Raw genomic sequence first — 13,643 nt, 5'->3', positions numbered from 1 at the left:
CCAGACAGTGATGCAGCTGCTCAGGATGCTCTCGACACTCCCTCTGTAGTAGGTGGTGAGAATGGCTGGTGGGAGATGGGCTTTTCTCATCTTTCACATGTGAGACCTGGGCCAATGCAATCAGTCCAGTGTAATTCAATTCAAAGTGACAAAGTAGTCATTGAGACTTTTGTGTTTTTATATTTGTGTAGAACATTTTCAGATCTCTCAGCTGCTCCCTTTATGGGTCTGTGGATCATCTGCCTCCATCTCATCCTACCACTACCCTGCTCATCTGTCACACCAACCCTCTCCATATCCTCCTTTACTACATCCATAAATCACCGTTCATTTTATTATTATTGTGGATTTTGTTTTAAGCCCCTTTTACCTCAGATTTATTTTGGTTGAAAACAAATTGTATGTTTGTGGTATACTTGTTTGAACACAATCCTTTATTTAATCAGTTTCCCCATTTAATCAGAACATGTGAACACTGTCACATGTAGCTAGATGTGAACTATTATTTATCAGTGAGAGCCATTCTTTTTCTACTTTCACTGCTATAACGTTATTCTGACAGCAAATAGAAAAACGAGATTCTTCAGTGTTCTTTAAACTGTCTCTGCCTGACTGCTACAGTCGCCTACTGTTTGTAAGCTTTAAAAGTTATTTTTATTATTATTTATTGGATTTAATTATTTCACACGTATTTCACGTTATATTTCACACGTTATATTCACACGTGTGAAATAATGCAGCAGCAAACTTTTAATTTTTAAAGAAAACTTAGAGGTTTTCGTCCACTTTACAGATGAACAAGGGAAACTGCAACCAATTACAAAACGGGTTACTTGGACCCTCGCCGAAGGGCAGTACAACTAACCAATGGCATCTGAGATTTGAAATCTAGGCTTTGACCAATCAATCGCTTGCGAGCTGCACGGAAACGGAAGTAACGACCGGAAGTTTACATTAACAGAGAAAGCTAAACGCAGCTAACGCTTCAGCTTCTATTTTAACAAACAAAAAAGGACAATGGTTTGTGAAAAGTGTAGGTATCTCGCCATTCTTCTATCATTTAATTTATTTTAGATCTTCAATTCTAATGTCTTTTTTCCCGTTAAGAGAAGCTCGATGATCCTTAGAAAGCTGGCTAACGCTATGTGATGCTAACTGTTGTTATTACTGTCCTCACTGTTGCTTTGGTTGAGGAAAACATACCTTCACCTTCTAGGCTTATTTCCTTTAAATCCACTGCGCTGTTTTTGTTACATATGCTGGGTTGCTTTTTATCTCCAGGTGAGAAGAAGCTCGGTAAGGTCATCACTCCTGACACCTGGAAGGATGGAGCCCGGAATACAACAGGTGAACAGAGTAAAATCTGGATTTGTTTCAGTTCAATGGCATAATGTCACCAGTGTGCAAGGGCTGCTGGAAGTTTTGGAAGATTAAATAGAAAGATCACAATTAAAAACAACAGAAAATATATAGATAATACAACGGGGAGGGGGAAATTAAGCTTTTAAACCAAAATCTGAAATAGCGTTCAGTTAGTGTGTGATTTCTCTTGGTTTTTTGTACATTCTTAGGAGCATTGACTTAAAATATTAAAAATAAATCATTATATACTAAGTGACTCAAGGAAAGTAGTTTAAATACGTTCATGAACATGAATTTGGGGCTTTTAATGATTTCTTTAACCTTGTTGCTTTTATAGGGTGGAATAATTGTACAGCACAAATCTTGAATGACTTAAAACAAACAAAAGAAAAACAACAATAAGGTTTGTGGCGTAATTCTGGCTGCTTATTTGATTCCATCCACTTTATGCAATCTACCAGTATCACTGGCAGCATGATGCTACCACCAGTCCTTTGCAGTATAAAAGTCACTTCACCGTGGAAATGAACAGTGGTGTTCGAAAAATTTCTAGTTCATGACCAATCTTGTGCCTTGGTGATTCCTTGTTTCCATCCTCATTCAAACCTTGGCAAAGTGCTAGCATATGTAAGTAGTTTGTATTTACATAGAGTTGTTTGAACTGACGATTTTGGAGTCCACAGTGGTTTAAAATTGCTCCAAGAAAAGTACCTAATTTGTGTAAATCTACAGTTCTGTTTCTTAGATCTTCACAGAGTTCCTTTGACTTTCCCATTGTTCTGAGTATTGATGACTCCAATGAGTGCTGTAAAACAAATTATTTTTGTGTTAGCAAAGCGAAACTACCAGTTGTAGTCAATCATGATCACTAAGGAGAAGTTAAGAGGTTTTGGCCTTGTCAGGTTAAAATACACCGTAGAACATTCAGCACCATTTATTGAAAAACTTCTGCGTGTATATTTTTGATCCTGTATGTATACTTTTGACCCGGTGTGGATTAGAGAAAATCCAAACCTGTTTTTTTGTTTTTTAAAGTCATTCAAGATGTGTTCTGTACAATTATACCCTTGGAAAAGGAACAGTTGAAAGAAATAATTTGAAGTCCAAACTTACTATTACTATTATTCAGAATGTACATACATTTACTTTGGGGATGATCTGATATTCTCTTTTCTTTTCTTTTAAACCAGTGATATTAACTCAAGATTATAAACCTACAATCATCTCTGACTTGCATATCTACAGGGCTTTTATCTGCAGTTTATGGAGGACATGGAGTGTAACATAACATACCAGCAGACCAAATCACAAACGTCCATACAAGATTGCCGAACAACCAAGGCATTTATTTACAATCAATTTACAGTAATAAAGTAAACAGAAAACCCCCCACTTATTTTTATTGCTAAAAAAGAAAAGAAGCACTAAGTTACATGTCAAAGCCTACGCAAAGACAAAGCCTACACTCCCTGTCTGGCCACAAAAGCTTCTGCTAACATACAGGTGAATTTAACCAAACACAACAGAACAGTGCAGGTCCCACAGGTTTGCCACAGTTCAACTCCCAAGATCACTATAAGTAATCCTGAATCAACATGCATGTCTCAGCTCGGTAACTAAATGGAAAGGGGCACTTACTGCTGGAGCTAATTACATGGAATTTTGCAAACAAGCATAATCCCGTTCAGCTCTGGCGTGAGGTGTGAGAGAACTGCAACAAAGACAGGCAAGAGCAGCTTTCTTTCATGAAGTGGCCAAACGACCGGAGGGCATAGCAGACACATAGAGAACTCCACTGATGTATCATGAGATTAGAAAGTAAATTTCTTTTAAATGGTTGAATATGTTTTAAACATTTATACACGTTATAACGTGACTTTGTGAACTTTAAAGGTTCTCATTTTGGTCCAATTTTTAGAATTTTACTTTTAAAGTTAACCTTTACTAAATTCTTACCACTAGATGACACTCTTTAACCATTAATTGTTTATGTAAGTGCTGAAGTGAGAAACAAGGAAATACCAGGTTTGCCCTGAGATTAGTGTGGTACAATGGTTAGCAGTGTCACCGTACTACAAGAAGGTTCTGGGTTCAAACTTCTTCTGGGAGCTGATGTGTCTTCCACAGAATGATAACATGCTTGTTAGGTTGACTATAAATCAGTTGTAGATGTGGAATTGAGAGTGAAAAACTGTCTCTCTCTGGTGGCTGTGTCTGCTGTACCGTGTCTGCCATGCTATGACAGTTGGATAAGTGGTTAGGAAAACACTGATAGATGGCCTGAGATCTGCCAGTTATGACGGGCTAATCACACAGAGCAAATGTGTTGTTATTCTAAGGTGAACTGAGCCTAAGCACTGAGGACTCGATGAAGGCTATAACTATAAGGCTATAACCTTTTGTTTTGTTTTTTTTGTAAATATTTTTATTGAAAAAAGAAAACAACACAGTATTTGCAGTTACGGAAATACAATTAACCGATACTTATATATATCTGCGAGAGGTTTGCTTAGCATAGGGGATCTAGCCTTAGGACCCTTAGGGCCCAGGCAGGAATCGAACTTGTGATCCTCTGCTCCAAAGGCGTGTAGTCTAACCACTATGCTGTCCAGCTGCTCGCTCGCTCTCTCTCTCTCTCTCTCTCTCTCTCTCTCTATATATATATATATATTTTATATATATATATATATATATATATATATATATATATATACACATCCATCCATCCATCCATCCATCCATCTTCATCCGCTTTATCCGGGGCCGGGTCGCGGGGGCAGCAGCCTAAGCAAAGAGGCCCAGACCTCCCTCTCCCCAGCCACCTCCTCCAGCTTATCCGGGGAATACCAAGGCGTTCCCAGGCCAGCCGAGAGATATAATCTCTCCAGCGTGTCCTGGGTCTGCCCCGGGGCCTCCTCCCGGTGGGACATGCCTGGAACACCTCACCCAGGAGGCGCCCAGGGGGCATCCTTGTCAGATGCCCAAACCACCTCAGCTGGCTCCTTTCGATGTGGAGCAGCAGCTGCTCTACTCTGAGCCCCTCCCGGATGGCCGAACTTCTCACCCTATCTCTAAGGGAGAGGCCAGCCACCCTTCGGAGGAAGCTCATTTCTGCCGCTTGTATCCGCGATCTCGTTCTTTCGGTCACTACCCACAGCTCGTCGCCATAGGTGAGGGTAGGGACGTAGATCGACCGGTAAATTGAGAGCTTAACTTTTACACTCAGCTCCCTCTTCACCATGACGGACCGGTGCAGCGTCTGCATTACTGCAGCTGCAGCCCCAATCCATCTGTCGATCTCCGGCTCCCTTCTCCCATCACTCGCGAACAAGACCCCGAGATACTTGAACTCCTCCACTTGGGGCAGGAACTCATCCCCATATATATATATATATATATATATATTAGTTTTTACAGGAGTTTAACAGTATAATAAAGGGTTGCCACTTGTGGAAAAATTTGGCTGTGCAACCTCTCGACGTATATTTAATTTTTTAAATATACGTTAGTTAGTTGAATATAAATATTCAACTAACTTCTTAGTTGAATAGCCATGCATTATAAGAATACATAACTGATTTGACCTCACTTTCATGTTAAAGTTTCCAAAACCATCCAAGCCTCAAGCAGGCTGTTGTAACCCTGTTGTTGAATTCGTATTTGCCGAACCACGCGGGAATGAGGAAGACCGTACCCTCGCTATAGCCTGTTCACAAGACTCCTCATGTATTTGAATTCCAAGTCTCCTTCCCATGTACACTTAAGCTTAACGTTAGAGTGGTTACTAAAAGACAGGATAGTATCATAGAGTTTCGAAATGGTTCCTCTGTGATGAGGAATAAATGATAACGTAGTTTCCCACTGCTGTTCTGGAGGTAAAGAGGGGAAATTTGGGAAACTCTTGGCAACAAAATTTCAAATTTGAAAATGGCAAAACAAATGGGTAATAGGGAGATCGTAACGAGAAGACAAATTGGGAAAACCATCGATAACACCATCCACATATAAATGTTTGAACTGTTTTATACCCTTGTCACACCACACTGAGAATGTTGAGTCCAAGAGTGAAGGGGGAAACAAATAGTTGTCGCTTAGAGGACCCGAGGAAGATAGCATTACAAAATTAAAGTGCCGTCTAAACTGAAACCAGATTTTGAGTGTGTTAAGAACCACCTGATTATCAGTATACAGAGAGGGTTTTACGGATAAAGAGGAATAGAGCAAGGCTGGTATAGAAGAGCCCTTACATGATGATAGCTCCAATTTACACCACGAGGAACCAGAAGATTTTAGCCAGTAGCAAAGTTTATGGATGTAAGCTGCCCAGTAGTAGGCTAGAAAATTAGGTAATGCAAATCCTCCACTAAATCTGCATCGCTGCAGTAAAGTTTTAGAAACCCTAGGTGGCTTCCCTCCCCAAATGAAAGAACCAATAATCTTGTCCAGTGAAACAAAGGCTATAACTTTTAATGTAAAGCTACTCTCAAGAACACATCTTATTAGCATCTGTTACTGGTAATTACAGAAAAAACATGAAAGGAAAGAATAAAGATTTTTACCCACTTAGCTGATATCAATCATTGGTCTATGAGAACAGTTAACTGAGATCCAGTGCTTTCTGGTTTGTATAACCTTTCTCTTCATATTTGAAGTGGGCAATAAACTGTACATTAATCAATCAGTGTCCCTGTTGCACGGGCTAGACATTTTTTTTTTTTTGGCCAGACACCATGCACTATAAGTAACATTAGGCAGTTAGCACATGGCAGACATTACCAATGACCTAGCTCATCTTTCCAGTGCAAAAGCACAGAAGCACAAAGAAAAATGTCAGTTCAGCATAATTTATCCCTTTACTATAACCCTGCAGTCCTGTAAAAACTAACACCCTTACTGTAGGAATTAAGAGGGTAGGTAGCATTCAGGGACTGATAATCAAATCCATTTAGTTTTGGTTTGATCATCAGCAAGTGTGAGCATCTCTATAAAAGCATAGGTTTTAGCAGTTTGCTTGTCTGGAGCATTCAGGTGTATTTTAACATGATGCCAAGGAAGAAAGATGTCAGCAATGATCTTAGAGAAGCATTTGTTGCTGTTCATCAGTCTGTTTATAGTTTGCTCATTCTACAGTGATTAAAAATGATTATAAAGTGGAAAACTTTCAATCTTCCCAGGAATGAATGTGCCTGCAAATTCACACAAGACCAGAAGAAAGCCTCTTTTCTCTAACACAAACATGGCAGCACAGCTTAGGTTTGCCAAGTTGCATCTGAACAAACCAAAAGACTTTTGGAGCAAGGTTCTTTGCACAGAAGAGATCAGAATAGCCATAATGCGTAACACTGTGCATGGAGAAAATCAAACACAACTTGTCAGCACAAACACGATGGGGAAGGAGTTATGATCTGGGGTTGTTTTGCAGCCACAGGACCTGGTCACCTTGCAGTCATTGAGTTGATCATAGACTTATCTGTGAGGCCCTCTGTCCAACAGCTAAAATCTGGCTGATGCAACAGGACAATGATCCCAAGAGCAGCAGCGAATCTACAGCTGAATGTCTGAAAAGTAAAACAATCAAGGTTTTGCAATGGCCCAGTCAAAGTCCAGACCTCTACCTAATGGAAATGCCACTATGCATAAACACATGCCTGAATCATGTTGTTCACTTAGGTTTTTATACACAATTTATCCATTTCTGCTTAGTTTTTGTTCAAGGAAAAAAATCACACAGTGTAAGATGTGTTGTTGTTCATCTGATGTTGTTTTTGAAGTTTTTATTTATGTCCTGATCTGCAAAAGCTTAGAACTGATAGATGGGGCACTTTCTTTTCACAAGTGTAGGCTGAGTGGTGATACAGGACTACCGGCCTGCACAGAAGCTTTTTTTGTGGTTTTAATGTGATGTTACTTTAATGATGATGTTTGATTGGATCCTTTCTGCTTTTTCCAATCAGAGAGTGGTGGGCGCAAACTAAATGAGAATAAGATGTTGACTTCTAAGAAAGCCAGGTGAGCGCCATCAGCATCTCTATTTTCACATAGAAGACCTACATACTTTCTCGCATGAAAATCACCATTTTAACTTGCTAATTCATTACAGCCATGGCGCTAACTTTACTGCATCTGTAGTTATGTGTCTATAATTCTTTCCCATGGCAGGTTCGACCCTTACAGCAAGTCCGGCTTTGCTATCTGCAGGATCTGCAAGAGCTCAGTTCATCAGGCTGGATCACACTACTGCCAGGGCTGTGCATACAAGAAAGGTACAAAGTCGCACTGCTTACCATGCAGGAATGCTACTGTGGGTCCAAAACTTGAATGCATTTATTGCTTTCAGCAGATTCTAACAAAACTGCCTCTCTGCATGATACACAGATCAATACACAGATGTTCTTTGTAAACATTATACTTGTAGTCTTGCTTTTCTTCACAGCTTTAAGCTCTGAAAACCGTTAAGCAACTGCTTCTGACACATCTACTTATTTTTCTTTTTTTGTCTTTAAATTGAGGCAAAAATGCTCAGATTAGGATGTGGCAATAGCTGGGAATGTGAGAGGACTCTGACCTGCGGTGGGCTTTTCCCCCTCTTTAATCTATTTTATATCTACTAAAGGTCTTGGACTAGATCTTTGTTCTTGAGTCAGTCAGATCAATGAACAGTCCCTCTTCCGTAGTTCTGAAGTCAGCATTTGCCTGAGTGGTCTAAGATTTAATCTTTCAAGAAGATTAGTTTAACAGTTCAAAGGTAGCATGGCTGACAGTGCTAGCTGTTTACATTAGATAATACAAATGACATTACGTCTCAAAAGGTATAGATATGTTGATCTTCATGTTACTTACATGGTCCAGTGTGGCTACAGGTTATCAGGCCAGATAAAGAAGCAAGGGGCAAATATAATAACAAATACAAAGGATGAGTAGGGCAAAGTACAGTGCATGACAGCTTCATTCCCACGTGGTTCGGCAAATACGAATTCAACAACAGGGTTACAAAAGAACAGCCTGCTTGAGGCTTGGATGTTTTTGGAAACTTTAACATGAAAGTGAGGTCAAAACAGTTATGTATTCCTATAATGCATGGCTATTCAACTAAGAAGTTAGTTGGGCCAGATTTTCAAACCGAGGAATTTATCTGGGGCAGATACTTTTTAGCAGCCAGTAAGCAGCAGATCATGATCAATTTCAAAACCACACAACTGTATTGAAAAACATGTAATTTTTTATTCCTTTTTCCCCTGTAAATCTGGTGACCTCTCACAAATGCACACCAAAAGGTCCATTAAAAAAAAAAAAAGGGAGCTATAACTAAACTATTTTTTTGCACATTTGAAATACTAATAATAAAAAAAAACCATTTTGATAATTCCCTTTCAAATTAAAATAAATATTTTGCTGACCACTCACTTTTCCTGCCATGGATGGAGCCCCATCTGTCACAAGTAGGGCTGGGCGATCTGACCCAAAATTCATATCTCGATATTTTTTAGCTGGATGGCGATATAAGATATATATCTCGATTTTTTTTTTTTTTTTTTTAAAGCCACAAGTTAAGAACAAAAAGAGAGTTCTTAGTCACACTGTGTGCCAGATGTCACACGGGCACTTTTATTTACATACAGCGTAGATGTACATGAAGAAATTACTCAAAAATAAATTATCAGCATTTATTAAATAATCATGGTCCATAAATAAAAGAAAACAATGTTGTTTTTGTGCATAACAAAAAGCTCACAATTGTGCAGTCAAAATGTAAACTAATAGACGCTGAGCATAATAACAAAGAGACAGATTTCACAGCTGCACCACGTCTCTGAACAGGTGCCATTTGTGGTCCTTATACACACACAGTACGTATCACTCCGCGAGGCTCCTCCTCGGTAGCCGTAATCCTCCGACAATCCATCAAGCGGTGCAGCTCCGTAGTTTAGCAAAGTCATATTAAAACATTTTTTGACAGATTGCTGAGCGCTGTGTACCACATAAAATCGGTTCGCGGTCAGTAAGCACAACCAGAATTCATACATAAGGTGCACTGTCGATTTTTGAGAAAATGAAAGGATTTTAGGCCGTGCAGCCCCTCTGGGCTGCATGTCTTTAGCGCGGTTAGCTCGTTAGCGCTGTTAGCTCGCTAACACGTTGACGCCGCCCAGCCCCACGCACGGTAACTCGCTAACGGAGATTTTCCGCTGTGTTCAGTGAAGGAGAGGCGAGTCCGAGTAACGTTGCGTAGAGACAAAAGTGGACGAAAGAGAGGCAAACCTGCGGCTCCACAAGTATAATTATAACGTAACATAGACTATATCGATATAAACGATATTGTCACATCTTATATCTCGTATGAAAATATATCGATATTTTTAAAAAACTCGATATATCGCCCAGCCCTAGTCACAAGTATACAGACACGCTTCATTTCCAGACCATTTTCCTCAAAAAGAGCTGAAATCTTCTCAAACATTATTTCGCCAGCTGTGTGTCCCTCTAACGGTAATAGCTGAGCAATTTTGCATCCAAAAACCAGACATATATGCACAACTGTGCAATATCAGTTCTGTCTGTGAACCCATATCCTGCTATAGACATTACATCAGTTTTCTTCAGGTCATCTAACAGCATTTCAAACTTGTCTGACGCCAGAACTTAAACTCTACGAATATTTGAACTGTCTGACAGGGGTACGCTTTTAATAGCAGATGTCACACTTTAGTTTTTTCGTCACTTATCACCGCATCCACCACAGCCAGCATGCAGTATTTCACTGTTTCAGAATCTGTGAAAGGCCTTTTCTTCTTCGCCAAGAACCAAACACGAAGGGAAGCTGCTGCAGCTCTCTCTTGGGCTGTACAGGACCCTCACCATGGTAGTACAACTCCGGTTGTAAGATTATTAAACTCGCAATTAAACTTTGCAGCCCTCTCCTGAGATTGCTCTGGAAAGTTTGTGTAGAAAGTCTGGTGTTTGTCATTGTGGTGCCTTCGTACGTACCGCAACACACTCACTGCAAATTAAACAAATAGGTTTGGCATTTGGATTTGGCGGTAAAATGAATAAGTATTTGTCAGTCCAGGCAGGGTTAAACCGACAGTTTTCATTGTCAATTTTACACTTTTGGACTGAGAAAGACATGCTGTTGTCACATCATACGATGATAGTTTAATATGTTTACATCACGGTGTATTGTGGGTTAAATATTGCTAGGCTACTAGGAGTGTTGCATTCACAGTCTACACTACACTGTAGGAATTTTTAATTTTTTAAAATTAATTAATTAATTAATTTTTTGCGTTTTCTCTGTGTTTCTGCCAGGACCACAGGCAGGGCCACTCGCTGGTTGATTCTGGGCCGCCATTTGAATAGGCTTGTTATAATGCCTTGGAGAAGTTGTGCTTTTGACCTTCTGTTTTGGCTATCGGTCATTTCATCAGATGCCTCACATTTTCCTGGGGAAAAAAACTTTGAGGAAATATGCACTTCTTCATCAGAATTATGCAAAATTTTAGGTCTCTACTGTCATTTCTTATTTGCCTGCCCTTTGTGCTTTTTCTGTCATTGAACAGGGAAAATTGGAGAAAAACATGCTTTCGGCAGGACATTAAGAACTCGCTAGAGAAACAATAATGCTCCCAGATTTTCCACCAGATGCCTTTTGGAGTCTGGAACCCTGAGCTGGGGCATATTGCAGATAAAAGGACCTCTGGTCTTCCTCAGGAATTGATGTGATCAAAAAGCATAGTTACAGGAGAGTTAATATTTAACTTAAACTCATCAGTTTGATAGACGGAGCTGATGCTGCTGTTTTCTGTTCACAGTTCAGTTCTGCTGCCCCAAAGAGGCCAAAAACCTCTGATAAAATAATGATGCTTGCTTAAACCATTTTTGCATTGTTCTTTTCTCTCTCTGTTGTGTCCAGGAATCTGTGCAATGTGTGGAAAGAAGGTTTTGGACACCAAGAACTACAAACAGACGTCTGTGTAACTGCATGCTGATCAGGGAGAGGCTCCACACGTGAATAACGGACTGAAAGAGAGGTGGCTTTGTTTGCTGGAGCTGTTACAGTGGCCATACGCAGGCCATCTCTAAATACACCACCCGTTATCGCTTGTTTCTGCAGTCAGCACTCTCAGACTTTTCCTGTATTTTAAATTCAGTTCTTTCCTTTTCAAGATGTTAATTTCTGTATGTAATATATGCCGTGTTGCTTTTGTTATGTGAAATAAAGCTTCCACTACGAGGACATCTGACCGGGTCGTTTTGTCTCCTTGCCTTCAGACATAAAGTGTTTAAATTTAGCCCGTGACGCACATTTGTCTCATATGCCTGAAATAATCAGTTTATTCTGACATAATCATATTTGGAAACGGTCAGGTGTGACCCCTCTGCCCCCCCCCATCCCCTCAACTGCTTTCAGAAAAAGAGGTTAGAGTTCATAAGCTCATAAGTTGATATTTAAAGGGCTTGCTCTCCCCCAGGCCTTTAGCAACATGTGCACATTTTTTTAACGTGTCCTTATTAATTTATACTGCCGGTCAACAAGATACAAACGGCCTTAGTTTCTGGGTAATCTACAGCAGGTAACTCTCAGATATGACTGATGTAAATGAGTCAGCTGTTCATAGCTATGTTTAGCAGAGCTTTAAAATACAAAAAACATTATCAAGAGACAGTTATATCATTCTGGACAGGGGAAATGTTTTAACAAATCCATGTTATTCGTTTAACTAAACCCAGGCTAAATGTATATATTCATAAGATTAAGTTAAATAAGTCGCATACTCGTACCTGGGTGATTTGGTGTGCCACTTTGTGTCTCAGTATGGAGACACAAAGTGGCTCTAGCTTTTAAAAAGTCTGGATGCATTCGTATTTTAACCCAGAGGTGATTACCAGACAAAACAACCGCTAAAAAGGAGAATATGTGAATGAGCAAGTTTGCTGCTCCTCCTGGCACAACGTTCCCATTTATCTGGGCTTGTGACGCCCTGAGGGTGGATTTGTATCCAATCCTACTCTCAAACCAGGGAGCTTTCATGTGTAAGATGAATCCATTAACCACTACACAAAGGACCCACATACAGTACATGCTATTTACTACTGCAAAATGAAAAAACAGTGTCCTGTCCATTCCCATATTTTTTAAATATATGAACAAACTGGAACTGCCAATTACACTTTAAAAAGAGAAGATTTCCCTCGTTTTATTGTGTTCGAGGCCTTGCTGGATGTGGCTCGTTATCATTTATCATATGTTGACATTCAAAGAGAAAACAAGAGAGAATATGGAAACATACCAACTGTTGGGGACTTTAGCAGCATGGCTGTAGTGGCAGAGCATCAGTCATTGGGTCACCGTCAGAGCAGAACCGAGGACATCTGGTTCACCTCACTTTACTGTCTCAGGGAGAGTAGCACAATCACAAAGTCACTTATGTGCACCGATTCGCTTACACTAGTACATACGGTGTCCACAAAACAGAGATTATGAACTAGGATCCGCAGTCAACCTGTTAAACTCCTATTTAAAACTATACTTTAATATAATATATATCAGTCATACACCTATAAACAGGCCCAAGTTTAGAGTCTATACAATACAATCAAAGCCAAAAAGCCTGCTTTAAACTACATCAGGAACCGGCCTGGGGAATGACAATGATCACAGACAAGCCTATTCATGAGTTTGAGGCAGACTGTAAGACCATATAGGTAATGAACTCTCTTCCACAGGTGCTACTGTGTATTTAAGAAAGGGACAAAGCTTCATAACACAGTAATAACTGAAGAGCGTTTATAAGTCCAAATCAGCTGAGTTGCTCACAAATATCTCTCATTCATATATTAATAAGAAAATAGGTTTATACTAGATAAGAATTTATTTAACTTTGGCAACTTATAGCACAACTAAAAATATTTTCAGTGTTTCTAGGCTACTTATTGCCATTACTTTACTTGGGAACATGCAAATAAATATGGTATATGCTGCAAATACTGCATTTAATATACACCAACCTTAAGGCCGCCTATGTTATCCTGGCAATATTCTTTCATGCTAATAAAAAACTGACTTTAACTACTAATGATGACATAGGCCATGATAATTAACACCCATCTATAATAATATTGATAAAAAATACAATAAATGTGCCGACTTTATATTCAGCTTTAGCTTAGCTTTAGCTTAGCAACAGGGTCAAATTCTGACAAGCCACCTATCTAAGGTTAAAAAACCCCCCCAAAAAACCGATATAAGCCCTGATCAATCCTCTCTACATATTAATGAAGCA

At 39.6% G+C, this 13,643-nt stretch overlaps 1 protein-coding gene across 2 annotated transcripts; it reads left to right on the top strand.

Annotated features, from left to right (window-relative positions):
• Window positions 1–880: 880 nt before the first annotated feature.
• Window positions 881–11,598, top strand: cript (cysteine-rich PDZ-binding protein). Of its 2 annotated transcripts, none has more exons than XM_085284934.1 (5): window positions 881–1,033; window positions 1,282–1,347; window positions 7,317–7,371; window positions 7,522–7,625; window positions 10,669–11,266. In XM_085284934.1, exons 1-5 carry the CDS (start codon window positions 1,018–1,020, stop codon window positions 10,695–10,697), a joined length of 270 nt encoding a protein of 89 aa, XP_085141060.1. In that variant the 5' UTR covers window positions 881–1,017; the 3' UTR covers window positions 10,698–11,266. The 2 variants fall into 2 exon arrangements, with proteins under 2 accessions (XP_085141060.1, XP_085141058.1); XM_085284932.1 differs by lacking the exon at window positions 10,669–11,266 and adding an exon at window positions 11,273–11,598 and having other exon boundaries at window positions 882–1,033.
• The last annotated feature ends 2,045 nt before the right edge of the window (window positions 11,599–13,643 follow it).

Source organism: Mchenga conophoros, linkage group LG8 (assembly GCF_057382185.1).
Source record: "Mchenga conophoros isolate Kocher_MC1m ecotype Shallow Benthic linkage group LG8, M_conophoros_male_GT1.1, whole genome shotgun sequence".
Taxonomy (NCBI): Eukaryota; Metazoa; Chordata; class Actinopteri; order Cichliformes; family Cichlidae; genus Mchenga; species Mchenga conophoros.
The sequence above is the reverse complement of the archived record's forward strand: the minus strand, read 5'-3'. Positions and strand labels throughout refer to the sequence as shown.

Excerpts from the sequence above, each read along its gene's own strand:
- cript (XM_085284932.1), top strand. Across the intron at positions 1,348-7,316 it reads TGGAGCCCGGAATACAACAG|AGAGTGGTGGGCGCAAACTA; the intron begins GTGAACAGAGTA and ends TTTTCCAATCAG. Across the intron at positions 7,626-11,272 it reads GGGCTGTGCATACAAGAAAG|GAATCTGTGCAATGTGTGGA; the intron begins GTACAAAGTCGC and ends TGTTGTGTCCAG.